The sequence below is a fragment of the Gavialis gangeticus genome, unplaced genomic scaffold (assembly GCF_001723915.1).
Source record: "Gavialis gangeticus isolate Ggan-Ray unplaced genomic scaffold, GavGan_comp1, whole genome shotgun sequence".
In the NCBI taxonomy this organism is placed as follows: Eukaryota; Metazoa; Chordata; order Crocodylia; family Gavialidae; genus Gavialis; species Gavialis gangeticus.
The window spans coordinates 161218677-161233258 of record NW_017728992.1 but is presented as its reverse complement, the minus strand read 5'-3'; the positions used below and the strand labels follow the sequence as shown (position 1 = coordinate 161233258).

Genomic DNA, 14582 nt, shown 5'->3' with positions numbered 1-14582 from the left:
TGTCCAAGGAACTTTGGACAGATGTTCTCCAGGGAGATGAGCGATGCAGCAAACTTGTTCGCTGACGTGGCATTGCATCGGATTAAGTGTTGTAAAGTCGAAACTGATGTCATAAAGTTGAAACAGAGTGTCAATTTATAAACATTGTATGTGTGAAATGTTGTAACTTGGAATGTAAGTCAAGGATTGCCTGTATAAGTGTACATGTTCGGTGGCATGTTATGATCAAATTTTTAAGTGTACATGTTTGGTGGCATATTTCAATTTAAACGACTTTTTTACGTAGCAAACTAAAACACATTGCATGTATTTTAGTTTGCTATGTAACAAATTACAGTGATATTCCTTACATGTACAAGGGCCCTATCAGGAGAAGGCAGTAGGGATGATGCATGGTCGCTGGAAGCTCAGGTGTGCTCAGGAAAGCTCAGGTTTGGTGGGCTTTCAGTCCCCTGTGCACCATTTCCGCCGCCTTCTCTGGCTGCCAGCAGACCCAGCTGCCCTCCTGCCACCTTCCCGGGGCAGCCAGCCCATCCCAGGCAGTCCCAGGTGGTGGGAAGGTAGCAGGGGTGGTTCATGTGGCATTGGAAGCCCACCATTACAATAAGTGAATGACCACATTATTTTCCATAAGGTAATAAACACCAATATCAGTGCAATAAAGTAATAAATACCAAATGACCAGCAGAGACCTTTTAAAGAGAGTTCCTGAACAAAAAGCAATTTATTTAAGACTTGACTGTTAAGCGTTGGAGGAGTAATTGGAAATTAAGCCACAGATACTGAAGATGAGATGAGTAATGAACAAACCAGGCAATTGATGCTAAGTTCCAGAATGAAAAATCTTCAGGAAAAGGATTAGGTTGCCTCATAGAAATTTTTGACTAACACAACAAGGCATTGGAACATTAGTAAAATTTAAAAATGTGTATTATTTCTAATAATCCACCCAAAGTGCATTGAGTCCAACTCCATTTCCTAGTCCCATTGTGGGACTTGTGTGTTGGGAACTTTAAGAAACCTCTCTATAGCAGGGTAAATTTCATCCACTGAGCATTCTCTCCCCTTGACTGATTTCAACAGGCAGATCTGATCTGAATGGAATGATGAACATGTAATCAGTACAGCGGCAGGTGTTAGAAATACTTCACTCTCATCTGGTTAGATGTGTAAACTTCAGTGTTGATTTTTAAAAGAGTGGATTAGTTCTCTGCTTGTTATTATTTATTAAAACTTACAAATAATTAGCTGTGGTTAAGGAGATATTAGAAATAAACTTGGCTATCTATACTTACACTTGATAAAGGAAAGCCATGAGAACTCCAGAGACTGGGAAAGAGGGTTTGGAACACGATTCTAATTATTAGTTTACAATTCATTTAAAAAAATGCAGCAGCTTGCATTTATTCATTTTAGTAATGTATGACAGGTAATTCTGCCTGTTAAAAAAAAATTGCATTTAAATTTTACTAATTGTTGCACTTGTTTTTCTTTTTCCAATTAACTATATTTTTAGATACTGAAAATGTTTAAAGAATTCATTTTATAATTACAGTAAAGCATATGAAATTTCATAGTACTAGTAAATAATACATCTAGACATAAATTATTAGTTTTAGCCCATTCTCTTATTACACAGAAACCACCTACAGAAAACTTAATTTAGGAGTAATTAACTAATTTTCCATCATCTAAAACACTGAGTATATTTATATAATTATTAATAAAGCACTGTATTTGGGAGGATCAGTATGCATAATACCCTTTTCAAATGTATCAGAAATACCTGGCTTTAACTTTGTCTGCACCCCCCGCACTTCTCAGCTGTGTATGATCCTCTAATGCAGGGGTTTTCAACCTTTTTTAGCAAGTGTACCCTTTCTGGTGGTGGCAGCCGGGGGTGTTGGTCATATGTGGCAGCCACTACCACCACCCACTGCCCTGTGTTGTCACTGCTGCCACCCACGGCCCTGTGCTGCCACACCCCGCTTTCCCACGGCTGGTTGCAGGTGCGGCTCTGTGGGCTGCTGATGGGCCTCGTGCCTGGCCAATCGTGCACCGCTCATGAGCAGCCTACAGAGCCGCATGTGCAACCAGCTGTGGGAAAGCAGGGTGGTGGTGGCCACTGTGTGCAACTACCCCCCGGTTGGGCTGGGCAGCCCCTGTATGGCCTGCAGAGTGGCGCTGCTGCTCTCGCCTCCCTGGGAGTGGGCACAGAAACACACTTGCCTTCCCTGCCATTGAGACCCTTGCGGCAGCCTGGTGGCCAATCTGGAAAGCGAGCTGGGGTGGGGGGCAGGGAGGCGCTGTGTGGGGCCAGCGGTGCCAGGTACACCCCTCCCCCAGGTAAGAGGCAAAAGTGCCTGGGGAGATGCCGCTGCTGCCCCCCAGGGTGCGCTCTGTCCCTGTCTGCCCACCTGTGTGTACCCCGAAGACCTTTCTAAGTGCCCCTAGGGGTATGCATACCCCCAGTTGATAACCTCTGCTCTAATATGCTAAGCAGGATGCCTTGAGGTCCTTTCAAGGGTGCCATAGGGTACCACTGTTAAGTGTGCAAATGTGATTCACAAGATAAACCAAGAAATTTCAAAAAGGAATCCATAGGGTTGAAAACCTTTTGCCCTGTTGTGGTCTTGCTATGTTCTATACAACAAAATAATTGTTCTATTATTTCTCTGTAGTCAAAAATGAGTGAAAACTAAGAACATTTCCTGATGAGTGCCTTAAGCTTAACGTGGTTGAGAGGTATTGCTCCAAGGTCTACGCTTTGTTTTAAGGAAAAGATAGTGCTTTCATATCAACCCCACTTACAGCTAACAATTTTTCATTTAGACAATTAGATACATTAGAATGTTGATTCCTGGCTCTAATTTCCTGCTTAACTTTGGAAAGTTGTAACATTTTCCTTTCAGTGCTAAACACGTCTAATTTATAATCCCTTATCGCAGTTCAGATTCCAGCAATATCCTCACTCCGGAGTAAAGACAAGTCCCTCTGCTCTAATCTGGCTAGTTCTCAGCACATTACTTACTCTGGGAAGGAACTTCATTTTAAGAAATAGGGATATTTGATTAAGCACAATTTATACTTGGGGAGAAAAAACATACTGACAAAGAAATCTCAGAAAATGAACGTTACACAAAAGTCAAGACTGATTTATTACCACAAACGGAAAAAAATGTAATTATGAAAAGGGTCTCTGAACTGAAGAAGTGGGATTATCCAAGTAGCCTAGTGCAGTGGTTCTCACTCAGCCTTTCGCATCTTATGTCCCACCAACCTTTTTGTCAAAAAACCCTGGTCCCACCATGATAAAAACAAAACCCCACTGTTCCAGATTCATCTCTTTGAAGTGCAAACTTTGATTTTTTTCAATCGGGAAACGAGTTGAAGTCCCACCTACGCCACCTTTGCCTCCCACTGCACGGGACGCCTGGATCGATGTCTTCGTGTCCCGCCACCGGTTTCTCAGCCAGGCGCCTCCCACTGGTTGAGAAACACTGGCCTAGCGGAGAGCGGTGCCCCAACCCCGCTGAGTTCCCGCGGGAGGGGGCTGGCTAACATTTTGAACATCCCAGCTGAAGAAGATACTCCTTCGCAAACATCGTTTTAAATATAAGGATGGATGAAAAGTCGCTTTGGTGGATACAAGGAGCAGCCAGGCCCAGGCCACTGCGGGCAGGGGAGTCCGCCACGAGGACAAGCCCTTTCGCACTGCCCTGGCTCGCGTTCCCGAGGCCCCCGGGCTGGCGGAGCAGCAGCGGGCGGGTGCCCAAGGCCAGCGGTGCTAAATGCATCACAATGGAGGTACTGCACCAGGCCGCGGAAAGCCCCTGGCGCCACCAGCCTGCCCCTGCCCTCCGCCGCCGGGCCTTGCAGGGCAAGGGGCTGCCCCTGTGCAGCCACGTGGCGGCCCGGCAGCGCCGCGAGGCCCCGCTGCCTCTGCCCGGCCCCATCCGGACTGGCCCGGGCGCTGCGGGGAGGAAGGGAGCCTGTTTTGCTCGTGGCTCTGAGAAACGCTGCCAGCCCCACGCATTGTCTGCGGCTCCATAGCAACCCCGGCCCGGCGCGGCCGGGCCCCGCACCTGTCCTCGGGCAGCCGGGAAGGCCTCCCCCGGGCCGCGCTCCGAGCCATGCGCCAGAAGCGGCTGACCACAGGTACGTGAGCCCCGCCGGCGAGCGCCCCTCGGGGCTGTGCCCGGAGGAGGGACCCGGGAAGCTCGCCCGGTGCCGCCTTCAGCCCGAAAAGCGCGGGCCTTCCTGCGGGCCAGGCTTGGGGCGAGCCGGCTTCGCTTCCAGCGTTGCCACTTCTCATCATTTTATCATCAGCCCCTCAGGCGTTGATGTTTATTCTTAAAACCTAATACCCGGCAGCCCTCGGATCATGCTAGAATCCGGGATTTCATTTAAAAAGCACATTCCTAGTCCTCAGGATTGCAAGGGGCAGTGGGGAATGTGAACCAAGAGTAGCCTAAACACCAGCCGCTCAGAAATCAATCTCATTATATTGGTGCTGCGGAGCAGGGGAACCTCATGATCTTTACCTGCTTGGGATTAGCCGCCCCATGTTTCTTTAGACTTTATTCGCTTTCCTCAGATCAGGTTAATTTGGAAACCTCAGGAAGTGTATTGAGGCCCATTGCTTGCTTATTTTCTGCACAACACTTGTTGATCTTGTGTGCCCCATCAAAGAGATTCCAGCAAACCTGCACTGAAAATGTATCAGATGAATAATATACAGTATTTTCTATTTATGTTTCAGAACCTCCAGATATAACGGAAGATGTTTTTGTAAGTATTTTTAATGAGCTAGTCATTTTTATTTTTGTGGTACTGTACAAAAAATAACAAGTGGTGCTAAACTAGTGCGTGTTGTTTTATTATTATTATTATTTCTCCAGCACAAAAGTGGGCATTGGCGTGTTACTCCCAGCAGGAGCATTGCTCCTTCTGATATTATTTCTTTAAAAAAACGAAAGAAAGAAACATAGGTTTTTTTGGTTTATTGGTGGTACGTCTTTTGTTTTTGCTTGCAAGTTTTGCTTGGACAAGAAGAAAACGTTGTGGCATTAGAAAAGGTGAAGCCATGAGTGACTGGTGCCTCCTGAACCTGGTGGGGGGACACCTGCAGAAGCCACTGACCCTGTCAGGGGGGTACCAGTCCTACTGACAGCATCAGTATCGGCTGTCAGGAGGGGCACGTGCACCCCTGTGCACCCCCTACCAGCCACCTATGGGTGAAACAAAACATTGATGAAAGTAAGAAAGCAAGATAAAGATGCACAATGGCCTGGAGGAAGAAAGGAAATATGTCATAGATTTCATAGACATTAGGGCTGGAAGGGACCTTGGAAGATCATCGAGTCCAGCCCCCTGCCCCAGGGCAGGAAGTCAGCGGGGGGTCAAAGGATCCCAGAAAGATAACGTCCAAACATTTCTTAAAAGAATCCAGAGTAGGTGCCTGCACCACCTCTGGAGGGAGTTTATTTCAGGCCTTGGGGGCTCAGACAGTAAAGAAGTTTTTCCTTATGTCCAACCTAAAACAGTCTTGGAGGAGTTTGTGACCATTGGACCATGTCATCCCTTGGGGTGCTCTGGTGAACTTAACTGGAAGCTATGATTTGTTGGGGATGGATTCTGCAGAGCTTACTTCTACTTCACCTTTACTGTCCTCTGCTACCAACTCTGGTATAATAAGAATATAGGAGGATAGGACTGGAAAGGGCAGTCAGGTGTGGAGGACTATGTTCACAACTGCCTGTGAATATAGAGGACTATGTTCGCAGGCGGTTGTAAACCAAAGGAACCTCCAAAATCACCACTTCAAACTCTCAACTCCTGCTATGGGACATGATCTCTGAAATACCAAGAACACTCATGCCAAAGGAAGAGGGAGAGGAGAGGAACGTACTGCCAATGCCCCATCATTGCAACGGTAGAAAAGTAATTAGTTAATAGGATTTCCTCCATATTTCTCCCCCCATTTTATGGGCTTGTGTGTCTGCTTTTTTGTCTCTCACCATATGATAATTTAAACATTTCAACATAGGTTTGTTTTCTCTTTATGACTCCCCCATGCAACATGTATATTTTAAAACATATTTTCCTCTATCTCTTATTGGGACCTTTAGGTATTAATCTAGTATCAATAAATGACAGAATTGAAGTCAATCTCTGTTAAAAGTAAACTAAAAGTATATCAGGACATATTTATAACATCTTAACCTAAACCACTCCATGTGGATAGTTCCTTTTGATAAAAGGGGAGCTTCATTTGGGTGCATGTGTGGTTCACAGGACCAGGGTTTATTTATCCACTTTAAGACTTCCGCATTTAAACTGAGCACTTGACTTTTTTTTATTTGTGAGTGTTTTTCATTTTCAATAGAAGCTGCATTTGATCTGCTGTTCCCTAAAGCCTTACCAATTCTATCTGTGTTCAGACCCTCCTTGGGTATCTTATAACATCTCTGTATATCTGTACTAGCACTCTCACTGCAGTGACATGGAAAGGCTATTATATATAATAGATAGAGTGTCATCAGATATGTTTCCATACAAAATCTAAACAGGAATTTTACAGTGTACCACTGACAAAATGATTTCAATATCCTCTTCACTGCTTTAAGACTGACAGAAATAGGACCCTTGATACCTGTACTATATGCAGGCCAACCTCCCCATTACATCAGTGGGAGTTTTGGTTGCATAAATATTGTATATTCAGGCCCATTGGTAATGTATCCTGACTGCCTATTGAAATCATGAGACTCCTTTCAATAGTAATAACATGGAATGCTCACCAGAGAGCATACTAGGAGAAGGATTCAAAATTGCTATTGCCACAAAAAAATTAAACTGTTATATAAATAAAACTTCATAAACTATAATGGGTAAATATTAAATGTGTAAACTTTAAAAAAAATGCAAGTAAGGTTGATGGCTAAACGAGGACTGGAAAAGGGCCAATGTGGTCGCTATTTTCAAGAAGGGGAAGAAGGAGGATCCAGGCAACTATAGGCCAGTCAGTCTCACCTCCATCCTTGGCAAAGTCTTCAAAAAGATTAATAAGGCTCATATATGTGAGAGCCCAGCAGAAAAAATTATGCTGAGGGGAAACCAGCACGGGTTTGTAGCAGGTAGATCATGCCTGACTAATCTAGTGTCTTTTTATGACCAGGTTACAAAGCACCTGGACGCAGGAGTAGGGGTAGATATCGTTTACTTAGATTTCAGGAAGGCCTTCGATACGGCATCCCACCCCATACTGGTGAACAAATTAAGAGGCTGTGACTTGGATGATTGCACAGTCCGGTGGGTGGAGAAATTGGCTAGAGGGTCATACCCAGGGAGTGGTGGTGGATGGGTCGGTATCGACCTGGAAGGACGTGGGCAGTGGGTTCCTGCAGGGCTTGGTCCTTGAACCAATACCCTTCAGTGTCTTCATCAGTGACTTGGATGAGGGAGTGAAGTGTGCTCTGTCCAGGTTTGCGGATGATACAAAACTGTGGAGAGAAGTGAACACACCGGAGGGCAGGGAACAACTACAGGCAGACCCAGACAGGTTGGACAAATGGGCAGAAAACAATAGAATGCAGTTTAACAAGGAGAAATGCAAAGTGCTGTACCTGGGGAGGAAAAATGTCCAGCACACCTACTGCCTAGGAAATGACCTGCTCGGTAGCACGGAAGCAGAAAGGGATCTCGGAGTCCTAGTGGATTCCAAGATGAACATGAGTCGTCAGTGTGACAAAGTTATCAGCAAAGCTAACTGCACTTTATCGTGCATCAGCAGATACATGACAAATACAGCCAAGGAGGTGATACTTCCCCTCTATCGGGTGCTGGTCAGACTGCAGTTGGAATACTGTGTGCAGTTTTGGGCACCTCACTTCAAGAAGAATGTGGATAACCTGGAGAGGGTCCAGAGAATGGCCACTTGTATGGTTAAGGGTTTGGAGGCTAAGCCCTATGAGGAGAGACTAGGGCACCTGGACCTCTTCAGCCTCCGCAAGAGAAGGTTGAGAGGGGACCTTGTGGCTGCCTGTAAATTCATCATGGGGGTGCAGAGGCTGTGCTCACCAAGGCACCCTTGGGAGTCACAGGAAATAATGCCCATAAACTATCAGAGAGCAGGTTTAGACTGGACATTAGGAAGAACTTCTTCACAGTTAGAGTGGCCAAAATCTGGAATGGACTCCCAAGGGAGGTAGTGCTCTCCCCTACCCTGGGGGTCTTCAAGAGGAGGTTAGATGGGCATCTGGATGGGGTCATCTGAACCCAGCACTCTTTCCTGCCTATGCAGGCAGTCAGACTCGATGATCAATTGTGGTCCCTTCTGACCCTAACATCTATGAATCTATGAAATGTAATGGAAAATTTTTATTGTGTTCTCATATTATTTAAAAATTGCCCAAATACATTCAGTAAGTGGCAAAAGCCAGTGTTAATAGTGTAGTAAGATTTTTATTGATTAATGAATGAGTTCGTTTGTGTTTCTTGCTGTTATATAGGACTATAGAGAACATGTACTTGGCAAACAAAAACACATGTACCTGCATATTTATAGGGTTTCTAATTTAGCTAGTAATTAATAGTTTGTTTCAAATAGTTCACTTGGAGTAGTGAAGTGAATATTAAAGTGAAGGGAATATTACTGTTAATAGTGTCATATTTATCCAGCCACCATCAAATCTATTCAACTGCACACATTTGAAATGTGGCACCAGCCTGTTTCTAACAAAAAGTTTTCACATCAAGCATGTGCACTAATGCATTGCTGAACTGGGAGCTTCAGGGCTTGATAAAAAGTGAAGTCAGTTACTAATTTCACTCTAAAGTGCTTGGGCTCAAGCTTTCTGATCCCAATTCTTCCATTTGGGATTATCCTAAATTCTTTGGGTTGTACCCACTCATGTTCTTTCTAGCCTTGATTGAGGGTGCACAAGAAGCCAGTGCAGAGCTGAGTGTGACCTGGTGTCTTAGTTGAGGCAGTGTTCTTATTCTGTATACCTTGCACCAAATGCCACTCCCCATTTGCACAGATTTCATTGTCATGGAATAGCAGGCAAAATTTTCCCTTGTAAGAACCATAGCAATGCCAAGTAGTCGATTTTTTACTTTGACCCATGTTAACAGACAGCTTTTAAGGCCAGAAATAACAATATGTTTAAGAAACTGATCTTATAAATTAGATGGGATTCTTTCTGATAAAGTTCATAGTACTGAAAAAGCCAACAGAATATACTTTGCTCCCTCTGAAATGAATAGGAATTTTGCCATTGACTTCAATGGAAGCAAGACTGGGCTCTGTACTTAGTGATCTGGCAAGCATGAGAAGAAAATAACAAAATCTGAATTGTATTTCACTGGTGCCCTTTGTATTAGAAATAATAAAGTAAATATATTAACCGCGAACACAGGGCTCAGTCCTACTCCCAATGAAGTCAGTGGAAAAACTCCCAGTCTGGGCAGTCACAAAATCTTGCATACTATTATTTGATATTGTGGGACAAATTGTGAACTGGCCAACTCCCTTTTATTTCTCCGTGCCAGCTACCCCGCCACTGATCGTGGTGTGGGAATGAAGCAGGCTCCACAGAGTTGGAACATTCCTTCTCTCCCTGGTACAGATGGTAGAGACCATGTAACCAAGTTGAAAAATATGGAGACTACTTGCAGATGTTTTTTCCCCAGGAAAAATATGCATATTTTAAGCATTTATAAACCTTTAGTTTTTCTAGTTTTTTATCTGCAAGTTCCTTGACAGAGGACTTATATTAATATGCATTTTGTGCAGTGCTGCCCACATCACTGATGTACAGTGAATTAAAAAAATAATGTAGATAAAGTGCTGTTTTTGCCCAAAAGTTTTCATTACATATTCTGACGCAATTTATTGTCTAGGACAATAACAAATAGATGTTAACATAGGTTACTGTTAACATTACCTTGTGTTTTTTATGTTCCCACAGGAAGATTATTTAACGACAGACGATATGCTCGTGGACTACTTCAATGAATTCTTGAGTCTTCCAGTAAGTACATTGTAACAATCTCTTATGAAACTCAAGAAAAATCCTTATTGTGACTACTAATAGGTCAGACTATCTAACAAAACCTTATATTCTGTTACCTTTTTGGTATTGGATTTTTTTTGTTTTTACATTTTTAAAAGCTCAGTTTCAATGGTATTCTCTCATTTCTTTAGATGTTATTCTCAGCAAAGCTCTGCTCATGTCTAGATTTATATCTTGACTTCTTGGGATGCATTTCTCTTGTCTCAAGTAGATTTATACATGTACATGCAGGGCATCAAAATAATACAAATTAGATATGAAAAAGACACGTTAATAATTATGCAAAACACCTCAAGTCAGATCACTCCTATTTAGTGGATGAGGCTGACTTATTTTAGTCATTCATACTTGCAGATATTGGTCTGAATACATCTCTCTTTTAGTGATTTTGGAGTAAATGCCACCATGAATCAGCTCCACTGGTTTGATTTAGAGTTAGCTTTGCAGTTGTTCTCACACACCAGTGAATTTGTTCACAAGTAAATTGCTATGAGAGTAGCTGTTTTTGTGAGGCTAATTATCCCTGCCTCTCAGGCCCCTGAAACATTTTGGTTAAGATGCGACTAACAGGTTAATCTCTCCATAAATAGTAACCTGGCTACATGTTCAAGTCAGTTGAAGATATGATAATACAGTAAATGAGCCACAAAGTTATTCCACATGTAACATGTAACAACTTTGTGGCTTGCTTGTATTGTGCCCTAAATTAAACATGTGGCTGGTTAGGGCAGACCCATGACAGATCCCAGCACTCAGCTGATCGTTGGTATCCAGCATGGGACGGCCCCAAGGTCCAAGACACAGCTGTTCTGGTACTTTCCAAACCTAGTGTGTTGCCTGGTTGAGCAGCACATGGCATTTTAACTTGATCCCTGTGCACTGGGATCTGTAAAAACTGTGCTATCCAACTGGGTAGGACACGTGTTTTTATGTCTCAGTGCATGAAAACTCTGGGATTAGGCTGTGGCAGGCTGGTCCTAGGATCCCCATGTGCTGAGACCCTTAAAGCTCCATGTGGGGTCCAGTTTAGCAGTACATGCTCTTAGCCCCATGTGTCAGGACCTGTAAAAACCCCAGCTTGGGTTTTAATAATCAGCTGATTGTTGGCTGGGGACCTGACTGTTACTGGCTTCAGATCCTTGTTGATCAGCTGATTGTTGGCCTCTGGATTTCAACTTGCTGGTGCAGTGGGAGCCTGGGATCATGATAATATTCCAGGCTCGCCCTGCACCAGTAAGTGTGGTACAACAGAGATCTAAATCCTGGTCTCAAAATTGTGTGTCGTGCCATGCGCATGTGGCATGGCAGAAGGCACAATTGTTGGGACTGTGGCTTAGATACATTGTTCTTTAAACTGAATATCTGTCAGAGGACTCGGCAATGGTTCCTCTCCTTTTGATTAGAGAAGCAGTCCAAGAAAGATCTGGTGCAGAGATGCCCTCTGAGGAGCAGAGCCAATTAGTCTGGATGCAATACCACATGAACACAACTCTGCTGCAGTTTGGGTACTAGTGGGTGTGTCTGCAATGTACTTTAATGTGCATTAGCCTATTTTATTGCACATTAAAGCATCACTAAAACCATGCTTTTTAGTTAATGTGCATTAAAATAGGCTAATAGGCATTAAGCATCACTTAAAAACTATGGGCATCTATACACGTGCTCCGGGGGTGCTTATGTATGTGTGTGTGGTTGGGGGGGGCGGGGCCGCTTTAATTAGAGTGGTTCTGAGAGCATCTCTTGTACCAGTGTCTCTGTGCTTCAAAACGGCAGCAGGGGTGCTTTATCTAAAGCTCATTTGACAAGCTTCAGATAAAGTGCTCCGCCACCATTTTGAAGAGTGGGAATGCTAATACACGAGTTGTGGAGGCTGGCTGGAGCATGGTAATTACCATGTTCCAGCAGATTCAATTGAGTCTACTCTGATGTGCTGTAATTACAGCACGTCAGAGCAGCCTCCATGTTTGTGTATAGGCACCAAATGCTCTTTAGTTAATGTGCATTAAGTAGGGGTGCACCGATAGAAATTTTTGGGGCCGCTGCCGATATTTAAGGAGGGGTGCACCGATAGAGATTTAATGACCAATACCCATCCGATTTCCAATACAGCTGCCTCCAGCTGGTAAGTTCAGTGGAAGGGGGAAGGAAGGGGCATGGGGGGCAGATCAGTGCCCCCCATGATGAAGGAGGGGGCAGGGGCAGGCGCTGTACAGGCAGGTTGGCGGGGTGGAGCTGTGGCTTATGGAGGGGGAGGTGACTCCTGCTGCTGCTGCTTGCACTCCAGGAGGGCACGGGGGGGTGTGCCCTCTGGATCTGCGTGGGGCGGGGTGGGCAGGCTGCAGTTGGGGCTGCACGGGGCTCTTCTCGGCAGGGGCTGGGCTCGGAGCAGGTGCCAACGGTGCTGGGAGGATGCTGCATCGACCCCAAATTTCGCTGCCACTCCACTCCCAGTGCCACTGCAACAAGCCACCCGGCACAGCCCTGTCTCAACACCCCACCCACCAGGAAGAGCCAGTGCTGTGCCAGGCAGCTGGTAGCACAGTGCTGGGAGTGCAGTGGCAGCGAAATTTGGGGTGGATACAGGATCCTCCCAGCACTGCCATCTGCTGCTTTGAGCCCAGCCCTGGCTGCAGCCTGGCCCACCCTGCACAGATCTGGGGGCACATGCCCTCCCAGGGTGTGAGCAACAGCAAGAGCCGCCTCCCCCTCCTCCCTATGAGCCGTGGCTCCTCCTCCCTGCCCCACCTGGCCAGCGCATGCCCCTCCCTCACCATGGGGGGCATCGATCTGCTCCCTCCCTGACGCCCCTTCCCTCCCCGCTCCCCTTCCACTACACCAGACTTACCAGTTGGAGGCAGCTCTCCATGTTGCTGGCTGTGCTCCTCACTGTCCGAGTGCTGCACTGCAGTTGCATGCAGCACAGGTATTTATCGACCAAATTATTGGCCCCATTGGGCTGATATCCAAGAGAGCCAGTTTTCTTTATATCTCTACCGATCCAATATCAGACTGATGTATCGGTACACCTCTAGCATTAAGACAGGCTAATGTGCATTTTCCTGGTACCTCACAATATAGAGTGCCTGTACACGAGTGCAGAGCCTACTCCGATGAGCTGTAATTACAGTGTGTTGGAGCAGACTTGATTAATTAAGTCTGTTGGAGTATGGGAATTACTGCACTCCAGTAGCCTCCTGCATTTTGTGTATCAGTGTCTGTGTGCTTCAGAATGGTGGTGGGGGGTGCTTTAAGTAAAGCTTGTCAAACAAGCTTTAGTTCAAGCACCCCTGCCACCAGTTTAAAGTGCAGAGATGCTGATACTTTAGATAGTTTCATAGTTTCTAGGGTCGGAAGGGACCTGAGTAGATCATTTAGTCCGACCCCCTGCCATGGCAGGAAAGATTACTGGGGTCAAACGACCCCAGCAAGGTGTTCATCTAATCTCCTCTTAAAGACCCCCAGGGTAGGAGCCAGCACCACTTCACTTGGAAGTTGGTTCCAGATCCTAGCCGCCCTGACCGTGAAGTAGCGCCTCCTGATATCTAGCCTAAGCTCCTGATATCTAGCCTAAATGGTGTGGTGCTTTAATTAGAGCAGCTCTCGGTCAACCCAGGAGCATGTGTAAAAGCTCCCAGAGGTACTAGAATTAATGGTTTTTAACAAAAGCACATTAATACACATACAGGCATGCCCAGTGTGTGCAGAGCCAGCTTCAGTATCTTTATAGAATCATAGAGAAGTAGGGCTGGAAGGGACCTCCACAGTTCACTTAGTCCAACCCTCTGCCAGAGGCAGAATCATCCCTATCCAAACCATCTTATACAAATCCATAGTCTAACTTCCTAGTAAAACTACAGTCAACCCAGGCACAACACAAGACATAACACCTTAATCTGCCACAGATAAAGCAGAGGTCCCAGTAGCTAACATCCTGCTGCTGCAAAGTTTGTTAAAATACCCTTGAGAGATCCCCAGAAAAGGGCCTGTAGAGGAAAGCAAAACCCTCCACAGTCTGTACCAATCTGACTGTGGACTAAAAATCCTTCCTGACCTCAAAATACAGTGATCAGTCTGACCTTGAGCAAATCTTTGCCACTATGAGCTGTGCCATCTTTGTATACGTCTGCCTTGCCTTGTGTAGATATACCCTAAGTTTCCATTGAGTTTCCTCCAGATTGTTCTGTCAGAGGGGATGGGTGGGAAAGGAGTCTGACCCCCTAAACTTTGTATGACCTTGGATGTTCATGAATGTAAGAAACCCAGTGGAGGCCAGGACTATCTGTGACAAGATGCTGTGGTGTCACTGGGCTTCCCACCTCCTGTCTTGTCACAGTGTGTGCATGAATGCTGAGTCATTATGGGATTGACAGTGCCATAGAGTCTATGTTCCACATTTATTCTAAGTAGATTTTAATGGAAACAGACTATTTATTAAATGTTTTTATTAATAATGGTCTCATTGCTTTTATTTTCTCTCTTGATTTTCTTGCAGAGGATTTTCAT

The 14582-nt window shown here is 45.2% G+C and overlaps 1 protein-coding gene across 1 annotated transcript in view; it reads left to right on the top strand.

Annotated features, from left to right (window-relative positions):
- The first annotated feature begins 3988 nt into the window (after positions 1–3988).
- RGS22 (regulator of G-protein signaling 22) overlaps positions 3989–14582 on the top strand; it is a 106878-nt gene continuing 96284 nt past the window's right edge. The window contains exons 1-3 of the mRNA XM_019528000.1: positions 3989–4158; positions 4763–4791; positions 9975–10037. Of these exons, the coding sequence (XP_019383545.1) occupies positions 4134–4158; positions 4763–4791; positions 9975–10037 (117 nt within the window). The 5' untranslated portion in view covers positions 3989–4133. The remainder of the gene's footprint in view (positions 4159–4762; positions 4792–9974; positions 10038–14582) is intronic.